General features: G+C 40.8%; 2 protein-coding genes across 2 annotated transcripts in view; both read right to left on the bottom strand.

Annotated features, from left to right (window-relative positions):
* Nucleotides 1–7798: 7798 nt before the first annotated feature.
* Nucleotides 7799–8590, bottom strand: LOC119482592 (ankyrin repeat domain-containing protein 16-like). The gene is made up of 2 exons (XM_037760263.1): nucleotides 8168–8590; nucleotides 7799–8050 (listed from the first exon to the last, which is right to left on the bottom strand). Exons 1-2 carry the CDS (start codon nucleotides 8494–8496, stop codon nucleotides 8047–8049), a joined length of 333 nt encoding a protein of 110 aa, XP_037616191.1. The 5' UTR covers nucleotides 8497–8590; the 3' UTR covers nucleotides 7799–8046.
* Nucleotides 8591–9992: 1402 nt separating this feature from the next.
* Nucleotides 9993–12389, bottom strand: part of LOC119482581 (NACHT, LRR and PYD domains-containing protein 14-like) — a gene marked incomplete at its 5' end in the record, with an annotated part of 158976 nt that continues 156579 nt past the window's right edge. Inside the window, one exon of the mRNA XM_037760253.1 lies at nucleotides 9993–10347. Within this exon, the coding sequence (XP_037616181.1) occupies nucleotides 10323–10347 (25 nt within the window). The remainder of the gene's footprint in view (nucleotides 10348–12389) is intronic.

Here is a 12389-nt window from a genome sequence, read left to right as displayed (position 1 = left end):
TTCGATCCTTTAACTCCTCCTCCTCCACCCGGCCCTCGCTCCTTTAACTCCTCCTCCTCCTGGCCTTCGATCCTTTAACTCCTCCTCCTTTAACTCCTCCTCCTCCGGCCCTCGCTCCTTTAACTCCTCCTCCTTTAACTCCTCTTCCTCCTGACCCTCACTCCTTTAACTCCTCCTCCTCCCGGCCTCTTGCTCCTTTAACTCCTCCTCCTTTAACTCCTCCTCCAGGCCCTCGCTCCTTTAACTCCCCCTCCTTTAACTCCCCCTCCTCCCGGCCCTCGCTCCTTTAACTCCCCCTCCTTTAACTCCTCCTCCTCCCGGCCCTTGCTCCTTTAACTCCTCCTCCTTTAACTCCTCCTCCTCCTCCCGGCCCTCGATCCTTTAACTCCTCCTCCTCCCAGCCCTCGCTCCTTTAACTCCTCCTCCTCCCGGCCCTCCCTCCTTTAACTCCTCCTCCTCCTCCTCCTCCCGGCCCTCGCTCCTTTAACTCCTCCTCCTTTAACTCCTCCCGGCCCTCGCTCCTTTAACTCCTCCTCCCGGCCCTCGCTCCTTTAACTCCTCCTCCTTTAACTCCTCCCGCCCTCGCTCCTTTAACTCCTCCTCCTCCTCCTCCTCCTCCTCCAGGCCCTCGCTCTTTTAACTCCTCTTCCCGGCCCTCGCTCTTTTAACTCCTCCTCCGGGCCCTCGATCCTTTAACTCCTCCTCTTTTAACTCCTCCTCCTGGCCCTCGCTCCTTTAACTCCTCCTCCTCCTCCCGGCCCTCAATCCTTTAACTCCTCCTCCTTTAACTCCTCCTCCAGGCCCTCGCTCTTTTAACTCCTCTTCCCGGCCCTCGATCCTTTAACTCCTCCTCTTTTAACTCCTCCTCCCGGCCCTCGCTCCTTTAACTCCTCCTCCTTTAACTCCTCCCGGCCCTCGCTCCTTTATCTCCTCCTCCTCCTCCTCCCGGCCCTCGCTCCTTTAACTCCTCCTTCTAACAAGACATTTCTGATTCTTACAAACAGTCCCTTTAATGTTTGTTTTTGTCGTTGACATATGACCAGTAAATAGTGTATGGATCAATAATCTAGTAATATCCACAGGCCTAACAAATGTGATGACACAAACTGTTGAGGCAGGAATAAACTTTAGTTGCCCTTTCCAGCAGAGCGACACCAGGGGCATTATGGGAAATGTAGTTTTTCTGACGAAGTGCCATTTGGCTCTCTAAACCCCCCCCCCCCCAAACTGTTTAAATATGTTATTTCTTCCAGTATATGAACTAAGAAGTAATTTGCCAGTATTAGAGTAATAAATACCACTTTAAATATCCGGTATAGCACTGGTAAAATAGTAATAGTATTAGGACTGTAGTTTTTTTCCTCACTTGTGCCTGCAGCAGATACTAAAAGAAATAAACAATAAAAGATATAATGTTTTCACAGCAGAAATTAATTTGTGAGTGTCACTGCTGTGATTCTGTGAAATGGGGAAAGAAGAGCTAATCCAGTTTCTGGCTAAATGACAGCAAAGGAATCAGAGCTGGTGAACAAGATGAGTCACATCTGGAGGGAAGAAGAAAAAAGAAAAAGGTGGGAGAGGAGAAAAGTGGGATTGTTGGTGAGGGTGAGTCTCAGTCCTCAGAGGTTTCACCATTAGCACCAGGAATGAGACTGACCAGCATCACCAGCTTCTTTCTCTGGTAAGTAAACTACATTTCTGACCTTATAAATGAGCTTTAATTTGTGCTGCATGACTGATAACTTAACCTACACAGGGACACACCTCCTTCATTTATCTCTGTCTTCTACAGTGCATGCTCGCTAAGATAATGCATGTATAAATCTATTGTATAGGCCTATTATTAAATATGTTTCATACATTTGTTTTGTGTTATTTATGCGACCCTGTTGTATTTGTTGTATAAGAGAACTTTTTGTCCTGATGCTACACTGAAAAAAATATCTATCTTTAAAAAAACGTGTTCATTTAACTTTAATAATAAGAGGTGGAAAATCTGTAAATGCATGATGCATTACACAGTTTTTTCTTTTCTTTAGTGGAATTTTTATTTATTTGTTGTTTTTTTTTATATACGATAGTAGGACTTTAGTGAAGTGATTTACCTCATTTCAAACATTTCTTTACTAGAAAATCCCCCCATTTAACTTTATTGCAAATCAATGAAAAAGTTACAGATCTTTTCTCTTGCGAGTACATTGTAGTCCTGGAAAAGTTAACTGCTTTTTCCCAGGTTAGGAATTTTTTACAGTGTGATGACTTAAGGGGTCTGGTTTGGAACACACACACACACACACACACACACGACGTTTTGTCTGAACTTCTATCGGATACAAGGTTCCTATTTTTTCCTGCCACTCATATTGAGAGGAACGGCTGATTAGTTTAGATAAAATGAGCCGAGAAAACCAGGTCAGTTGTCCTGGATGTAAATGAAAATATTAACTTTATTACTGACACTTTCAGCACAAGCATTGACGCTCACAGTTATATGTAATAGAGTTCACTAGTGAAACAAAAAATATAACAGCCACCTCACTAATGGTTCAAATAAAACAGGAACACACAGCACAAAGATACAACTATGGGAACTCTGGGACATATGAACCGTCACTACAATATTTCAGTAAGAAGCCTCGTTTTGATCCGCTCCATTTGAGTGTTTGTTTTTTTTTTTGTTTATTTATTTTTAATCTAGCTCAATTGAAAAAAATGAGAGAAAGTAGACCTACAGACCTGGTGCATTAAAGCACAATTAGGACCAAGAGAGTAAAAAGCATCCTGTGCTCCTCTCACATCTTACTTCTTCTACCTGTTGGGATTATTCTGTTCAGTATCGTGGAATAAAACAATGGACTAATGTTATACAGCAGGCTGAGCAGGGACAACAACTGGTGAGAAACATCCACATTTAGTCTTTATTAACTTAAATTATAGTTATGAAGAAATCAGTCAGACTGTTAGATTAATGTGTTGTTTAACTTCCTGTTTATCTCGGCACCCGTGTGTGTGCTCATTTTGACCCTGGCACTGGCAAGACGCAGGGCGTGCCTGAGGAGTTATCTGTAGCCTCCAGAATCTCCTCATTTCACTACTAAGGAGTTATCTGTAGCCTCCAGAATCTCCTCATTTCACTACAGAAACCATAATAAGATGGCAGTTGGCTGGAGAAGATCTCTAGATAACAACCTTCTTGCTCTTGGCTATATCGTATGTTATTTCCAGTAAATATCACAAATAAAACGTGTTTTCTGATAAAAAAAAAAAAGTAAGTAGCATGTAACGGAAACAAGTTTGTTCTAGAGTCACAGGCTGAGAGAACAGGAAGTAACACACACAGTATACAGTATAATGAAACCAGCCAGCGCTCCACCTGGTCACTTCTCTTTAACTCTCTGCTTGTTTTCTTGGCTTACAGCAGCTTTAATGAGGATTATTCAGCCAGTCATGACTTTGTGTTCACAGAAGAATCAAACTGTTGAGTTCATTCTAACATTTCTCTCCTCTACAGTCCACAGGGAGGAAACTGACTCAGACACTTTGAGAGGGAAGTAATACAATGTTGGATTAACACTCACCCTGCTTCAGTCTTCTGTCTTCAGTCTTCAGTCTTCTGCTCCGTTATCTCAAAATGGAGTCTGGAGCTGAACTGAACTGAACACTTTTACTTTCATGGTTTCCTTCCTCTGTTCTCATGAGCCTGCGTCACACCGTCAGTGCAGCTCCTCCTCTCTCCATTTACTGGAAATCAGCTGAGTTCATCTGTGTGTGTGTGTGTGTGTGTGTGTGTGTGTGTGTGTGTGTGTGTGTGTGTGTGTGTGTGTGTGTGCTTTTTAATGTGATGTGTTTATGAGTGTCATGACCCGGCTCATGAGCCATGACAAGAGAGGTGTACAAGTTTATTATTAAACATACAATAACCAATCAATGCATGAATGAATGAATCAGTGTGATCAGTGTGTCAGCAGATGGATGAGTGGTTGTGTGGTGAATGAAGGGTGTAAAACCTGATCTAGTAACACAGCCGAAGCAACCAAACAAGAACATGGTGGTGTAGGAATGGAGAGATCTCAGCTTCATCTTTACATCATGTTCATAAATCTATTTAGTATAAATAATATAAAATGTTTGTTTTCTTTTACAGATTTATACAAATAAAATTCTTCTGAATATCAGGATGAAAAATTATTCTGTCTGTTGCACAATAAAAAAATCATTTCAGCCGTTTTCCTGCGTTGCAACTGTGCAACTCTTTTTCATAATCCAAACACAGATGGTAGCCAGAGATGACACATCTTATTGCTCAATTAGTACAATGTGAAGCACAATTTTAAAATGTATTATATCATCATATGAGTTACATTTCTTTATCTTGATGTTTCTTCTGATATCATACTAAAGGTTGAACGTTTCACTGTGTTTTACAGAAAAAGAGCAAGGACGTGCTGGATTTAGAAATACAATCACAACTTGGTAAAGTGATTAAAATGTGTTTTTATTTAGCAGCAGATGTTCAGAAGAGTCTTTGTGGAGTCTTTAAAACAGCTCTAAGTGTTGCTGATGAAGGACTTTATCAGAGAATAGTCTGCTTAGCTCTGTGACTGGAGTTTAAAGGTCAGACATGAGAGGCACAAAACTGGAGCTACTGGGATTGTAACGTCTACTATAACAGGGGTTCTCAACCTTTTGCAACTGAAGGCCCACTTGTGATTGTCAAAACATTTCCGAGGACCACCTTCCCAAATAAATGAGTAAAAAAACCTAACATGTTTATACAACAGATAATAAAGTGGGCTGTAGATATGTGTTATGCCACTGTCAGCTGTAATGACCAAAATACATATTCTGCTCACCCTCAGTGAGACACTTGGGCTTGCCTCTGGGAAATGATGAGATGAAGTGGTGGTGGGATGGGTGAGAGGCTGACACGCAGAGTAGCATTCAAAGTTGCTTTCAGTTTGTTCCTTGCCTTTGATTTGGTGACAGTCACAATGGAAAACCCTGACTCACATAAATAGGTGGTGGTGAAAGGCAACAGAAATGTGATTGCCCGTTTTGACAGAGAGGGATATTGACTGGCAGCCAGTATCCAGAATGAAGCAAGGTCTACTTGTGTGAGCTGAAGCTTCAGGCTGCTGTCTGCTGATAGTTCCATCAGTTCATTTCCCAACACAGTGGAGAGAGCTATGTCTTCTGAAGCAGGATCCACAGAGAAAGGGTCCAAAATCCAAAGGTTTCCATCTCGTGCATCTTCTGGGAAGTAGTCTGTAAACTTTCCTGACAACTGAGTCAAATGCTGGGTTATAACACTGGATATGTTGACATGAGGAGTGGCTTCCAAAGTTTCACTGAGGAGTGAAAACACGTCAAATCGTCCCTCCTTGACTCTTCTGTTCCACAGAATACGTTTTTTCTTGAAGCCCTCAATTTGGTCTGTGCTGTTTCTGCCTTGCATTGATATATTGAGCTGATTTAACTGGTCAGATAGATCTGATAAGTAGGCCAGTTTTGCACAAAAGTTCCCATCAGTGTAATGCTCAGCAAGAGGGGAGTGCTGCTCTTCCACAAATGTGTGCACTTCTTCTCTCAGTTCAAAAAGGCGATTAAGCACATGTCCCCTTGAAAGCCACCTTACTTCACTGTGGTACAACAGATCTGCAAATGATCTGCATCAAGTCTTTCACACAAAGCAGCAAAACACCTTGAGTTGAGTGCATTTTTCTTAATATAGTTAACAGTTTTCACAGCCACGTTCATGACTTCATGCAGTTCTGGTGACATCTGCTTTGTAGCTAGACTTTCCCGATGTAAGAAACAGTGCGTCCTCTCCTGGATCTGTTTGACAACACCACGATGTCTTCCCGTCATTGATGCAGCGCCGTCTGTGCAAACACCTGTACAGTATTTCCAATCAAGACCTTTTTCGGTGAAGTAATCATCAAGGCAGCGCATTACATGATCTGCCGTTGTTCTTGTTGGAAGCTCTTTGCAAAACAATAGATCCTCGTGAAGATTACTGTCCTTGCAGTATCTTACAAAAACGAACAATAAAGCGGCATTGCTAACGTCAGTCGACTCGTCCAGCTGTATGGCAAAGTATGGGCTTGCCTTTATTCCTTCCAGAAGTTGGCATTTGATGTCATCACTCATGTCTACAATTCTACATGCAGTTTTCTCTCCCTGCTGAGGAACACTGTCAACTTTCATTTACTGTGTGAGATGTTAAAGAGGTTCTGTTGAATACTAATATGACAGAATAGCTGCAGTCTCATCTTTACTACGATGATGAGTTCACTGTCCAGAGCAGTAACAGATATTAGTTCATCTTAAAATGTGGACAGAAAACCACAGAAACATGTTGAAGTTTTAAAAAGTGAAAGTGTCCGTTAACACTAACGTTAGCTACGTTTCTTTGTTGATATCACAAAGTTAGAGAACTTATTTTAAAATGAGTTAACTCAAAATACTTAAACATTGATGGAATAAATAAACTTGTTTTGTCTTCAAAAAGAAAGAAACTAGAATTCCCGCCTCACGGTTGTCTGCCCCCCCCAACCAGTCAAGTTACAGTTTACATCCACGTCTGTCCAAAATGTCATCACTTCATCATTTTATCATAATTAACATCTGTGTGAAAGTGTCATAATTAGCAGATGAATTCTTGAGTTATGGTTAAAAATGTGTTTTCTGAGGACACAGTGACCTTTGACCTTTGACCACCAAACTCTAATCAGGTCATACTTGAGTCCAAGTGGACGTTTGTGAAACTTGTGTGCCGAGTTTAATTTCAAATCCAGTTTCCATCATTTTAAATCCAGTTTAACTACATCATGACGACACTTAACCTTTACAACACCAAGTCAGTCAGGAAGAAAGCATTCACAGCATCAGTTCAGTGTTCACTGCATCCATTCTGATAAACCTCCTTTGTGGTAAAACAGAGGGAACGGTGACATCTGCTGGCAGAAAGCAGCTCCAGCAGGAACAACAGAACATGAACGGTGGTGAGAACGACCGCTTCAACACGGATTTCTGAGGGAAGAAGCTCCACGGGCGACTTTATGTGTCTGTGTTCAGTCATGTAACGTGAAAACTGGCAGAGTCACACATGAAACTGGAATCCTCCTGTACGGACATGATTAGTGAATATAACATCTAGAGTACGCATGTTAATCAGTTCTGTTTGTTTATTTGACATCAAACATATTAAATATGAAGGAGCTGACTTTAAACCTAAATCCAGACGTAATCTGTTTGTAGTCAGTTGAGAAACTGAAGTGAAACCTCGACTGAATTCAGAGTTTATCTCATTCTTTCTGTTTGTTACAAGCAAATATTTATCTTCTATAATATGAGAAATGGCTGGTATTGGTTTTAATCATGGATGTATAAAGAGAACTGGATCCATGTGCAATTCTATTCATTGTGTGCAATATACTCACTGTTGTTTACAGTATGGTTATATAACTCACTTTTTTTAATATTACATTCATGATCCAGATGCAATGTAGTGTTATTCTGCTGTGCATTTAGCCTGCGTATAGTCTGCATAACAATTAAATTCATCTTCAATAACAACTAGGCCTCTTCTAGAAGCTGACCTGGTGGATTGTGTTTAATAACTACTTTACCTGCATTATTATCCAACTCTGATTGTCTCTTTCCTTTTTAAACTTCTAAACAGATATTATTGTGATGTGCTTTTCTATGATGTTCATTCACTTTGATGACAAGGCACATTCAGGCTTTTACAGACTGTTGGAAGTGAGCAACTCATCTTTCTAACGACAACTTTATCAGCTAATAGTAAATATCTGGGAGTTATTTATCTGATGGTTAGCATGCTGTCTGTGAACCTCTGGACCAGTGCTCTGATGAAGACGGGGTCCATGTTCCTCTTCTGCAGCTGGTTGAAAAGCATGTCCACCTGTGGCATGATCTTATGGAACAATGTCAGGAAAACACAGAAAGCCTCGTCTTCAAGCATCCTCACAAAGCCCCCTGAGTCTCTGGGGATGTGTGATGTTGCCTGCTGCATGATGAGGTTCAGCTGATGCACACAGCAAAATAAGGCATATTTAAAGCCAACAGAGGGCGCTGCATGCATACACAACATTTCTTTTTATATCATCTGCTCCCTGGTTTAACATGCATTAATCATCCTCACCAGTCAGCTTTCTTCAGACTGTCCACGTTGGCTCCTTCCTGCAGCAGGTAGCTAACACAGGCCTGGTGGCTCATGGAAGCAGCTTCGTGCAGAGGCCTCTTGTAGTCGTTGTTGTGCAGCTCCACATCCATGCACACCTGCTTTATGAGATACTGCAGCATGTCCAGGTGTCCTCTCCTGGCAGCATAGTGCAGCAGGGTGTCCCCAGACCGACCGAAGTGTCTCCTGCTGACAGACTGAACCTCAGAGCTGCTGATCAGTCTCTGCAGAGAGTCAACCTGTCCATCCTGAGTGAGCTTCACCAGCTGCTTTAAAGTGTTCTCATCCATGCTGGTTAGAGGTCAAAGGTTAAAGGTTAAAGGCTGCAGCACCAACTACAAAAAGTCACTTTCTGGTCAAAATGACAGGAAATAGTCAAGCTGGTCTTCCTGAAGACATGCTGCAGAGAAGAGAAGAGTTCACTGTTGGTTATCTTCTTCTTCTTCTTTGAGCTTTATTGGTGGTTGGCAAACAACTATTTGGTGCATTACCATCACCTACTGGACTGGAGTGTGGAGCAGTAGATTGGCAGGAAACAATAAATAAATAAATAATAAATAAAATAAATAATAATTATTAATAATAACAATAATAATAATGATATTAATTACATTCTCTCCATTATTCCTGTTGTCCTTAAGTAATTAATTAGAAGATTGTGTACTTTCTTAGATGTCTTTCCTAGCAGATTGTAATATTTCCATCATCTACTCCTGATATCAATTCCCATCTTTCTTTGTCATATTTGTTGCACTCTATAAGAACATGTTTGACAGTTTCCGGTTTATTACAGTGCGTGCATAGTCCAGTTGGGTGCTTGTCTATTCTATGGAGTGTTTGGTTTAATCCTGTATGTCCTATTCTCAGACGGGTAATGACCATCTCTTCCACCAGCTCCTACATGTGTCTGAATACTGTACAGATGTCTCCCTGTGTCACTAAAGTCCCAGTATTCCTGCCAGGTTTTGTGCATGTAGTCCTAGTAGTTTTAACCTCTGCTTTACTTAACGGTATTTGTATGTCAATTAAGTGTCGTTTTAATGACTGTTTGGCCAAATATATCTGCATTCTCATTTCCTTCCACCCCTATGTGTGCAGGAACCCAAAGGAAGGAGTGTGGATCATTCTGGCTAATAATTACTATATCCCAAAAAAATAAAGAAAATCAAAATCAAAATCAAAATCAAAGAAAAAGAAAACAAACAACCTCATATTTTTCCAATCATATTAATTTGTCTAAGATACTGAAATAATGTTCTATAACACTCATTTAGTGAGTTCTTTTGTAGAATATGTAATGGAAATTCTGTCAATATTCCGAGATGAGTCCTAATGAACGTTGAAATAAGGATCTCAAACAGATGAAATGTCTTTGTTGTATTTTATTCTTGCAAGAAGAGGCACTGGTTATACAGAGTCACACAAAGTCTGCAGAAGAGTGCACTGCAGGAGATTATTACAATGTGATTATATAGAAATCTACAACAGGGACTGTGAGAAAAGGAGTTGTTTTACTCAGACAGTGTCCCAGTAAAAGTCAACACTCAGTACTTTCCCACTACATGAGACGAAGAGCACACAGACAGGAACTCTCCACTGTTACATAAGGAGACATCATTACATACAATGTCATTTTCCATTACAAATATCTATTAAATCAAAGTGTACTTTAATCTCTTTGAGGCCTTCTTTCTTCCTCATATCTCCCAAAATGCAACATGACATGCTCCACCATTTCCTCTTGTCCACAGTAATCACATCTACCTGTGTCATGTTTACCTATCAGTCAGTTATCATGTCATATGCAGACGCTCTTCCTGAGGGCTCGGTTTTAATAGGGTAACTTTATTAACTTATTTAGAAATATGTGGAAGTAAACAGCAAAACTCCATCGTTCCACAGGGTGGAGCTGCGACACAAAGCAGAGCAGAGAGATCTATTTAAATGTGTTCATCTACAGTTATGTTGTCATGAACTGAACTATTCTGCAGAGGCACTTTGGGTTCAGAATACATGAATGAATAAAAAAAAACCAAAATCAGATGCAGGTCCAGGTGGTGAACCTCAGTGGATCATCAGGACACGGCTGATCCTCTCAACACATCCACTTCTCTGATCACTCACTCTGACAGAGATCAATACTTCCAGCTGTTGAGAGAAGAAGAGAACAGAAGTCATGAATCAGTGTTTACAGAGACTCCCTTCATCAGCTGTCAGTCACTGATGCAGCACACAGTTCATTTATAAACTATCATTAGCAGAACCTCCATATCTCCGCTCACTACTCAATATCTCCAACAGGAACCGCAATTTATCTTCTAGCTAATTCATCAGTGTGGTCGTTCCTAAAGTCTGCACCTCCTCTGGTCCTCACTCATTCCAGTGTGCTGCTCCTAGTGACTGGAACGAGTTAATAAAGACACTAAACCTCCACACCCTCATCCCGTTACCCTCCTTTAATAGCTCTATGGACAGACCACATCATGGTTACTAAATGTAACCACGGTTCTATGAAATAAGAGCCAGTGACCTGAGGCTTCAGTCAGACTGATCTCAGAGCTGTGACAGAGATGAACTGATCAATGAGAGAACAAAGACTTTCTGATCAGAGTTGATGGTACGACAGTTTGATGGATGAGGACCACTGTCTCTATACATGTTGTGATGCTGTCAGCTGTAATCCAGCTTTATTTCCTGGAGACATGAACACAACAACAACATCTTCTTCACATCAACTCTAACACATGATCACAACAAGCTTCTGGCTGATCTGATTGGCTGACTGTTCTCTCTCTCTGTGTGTCACCGTTCTCCTCTCACAGCTTAACGGAGGAAACACATCACAACAATACTGCTGAAACCAGCATGGACCGACTCCGACCCTCTACTGACCTCAGAGTCTCCAGTCTACAGTGTGGACTCTCCACCAGATCAGACAGCAGCTTCACATCTGAATCCTCCAGGTTGTTGTCTCTCAGATCCAGCTCTCTCAGATGGGAGGGGTTGGACTTCAGAGCTGAGGCCAGAGAAGCACAGCTGATCTTTGTCAAACTGCAGTCACTCAATCTGAATAAAGAATAAATGATGAAGATAAAAATCACTTTATAATCCAATCAGATGTGTTCATCATCCAAATGTCACATCAACATTCATACACCTGTTCATGTCAACACACATCAATAACATGCTGCTGATCTCTGTGTTCATCTATGTGTGTGTGCTGAAGGATCAATATCAATGATCAGACATTATTTGTGGAACACGTTGAAACAAACAGAAACCAGAGAAATATTTCTACTTCATGAAGTAAACTTGATCAATTTAGAACCAATATTAGTTCAGAGGATCTTCTGTATCCAGATGTGACCATTTACCAACAATGATAAACATTCATTTACTTTAACAACTAACAGTGGACATTTTCTACACTTTCTTTAAGAAACACAAGTCTTTAGTGACTGCAGACTGAATTTAGTTCAAGAAACATGAAAATATGAAGAAAAGGACATTAACAACTTTATGGATGGAAGTTATGTTTGTACATAAATCAGGTTCAATTGTTAATTAAACATATAAGATATCTAACAGTAACAGAGAGTCAGTGAACTGACCTCAGAGTCTCCAGTCTACAGTGTGGACTCTCCAGAAAACCACACAGGAGCTTCACTCCTGAATCCTTCAGCTTGTTGTTACCCAGATCCAGCTCTCTCAGATGGGAGGGGTTGGACTTCAGAGCTGAGGTCAGAGAAGCACAGCTGATCTCTGACAAACTGCACCTCCACAATCTGAATAAAAAATAAATGATGTAAGTTTAGAAGACAACGTTCCTGCTTGAAATCATTCATTGTTTAATAATGTGTTCAGAGCTGAAGAAGGTTTAGAACGTAGAAGTTTATAAAATGTAAACTCTAAACACCTGAAGCCAAAAGGATGCAGGTTAAAAACTGTTAAACACAAACAGTGAAACAGAGCTCTCATTAATATTAATGACAACGTGCTGCTACTTCAATAAAGACGTAGTGACTTCACCTCTTAAACTCTGACAGCTCCACCAGAGGATCCATCTATACAAACTCATGTTGAGCAGCCAAACACAAATAAAAACCACAGAAACTGATTCAAGATTCAACTCAAGATCTCAAAGTTTCTAAAGATGTCAAATATGTCAGGATGGATTTGGGAG

This window comes from Sebastes umbrosus, chromosome 23 (assembly GCF_015220745.1).
Source record: "Sebastes umbrosus isolate fSebUmb1 chromosome 23, fSebUmb1.pri, whole genome shotgun sequence".
Taxonomy (NCBI): domain Eukaryota; kingdom Metazoa; phylum Chordata; class Actinopteri; order Perciformes; family Sebastidae; genus Sebastes; species Sebastes umbrosus.
Note: the sequence above shows the minus strand (reverse complement) of the source record. Positions and strands in the feature narration are given on the sequence as shown.

Excerpts from the sequence above, each read along its gene's own strand:
- LOC119482592 (XM_037760263.1), bottom strand. The coding sequence starts at position 8,496 with ATGGATGAGAACACTTTAAAGCAGCTGGTGAAGCTCACTCAGGATGGA.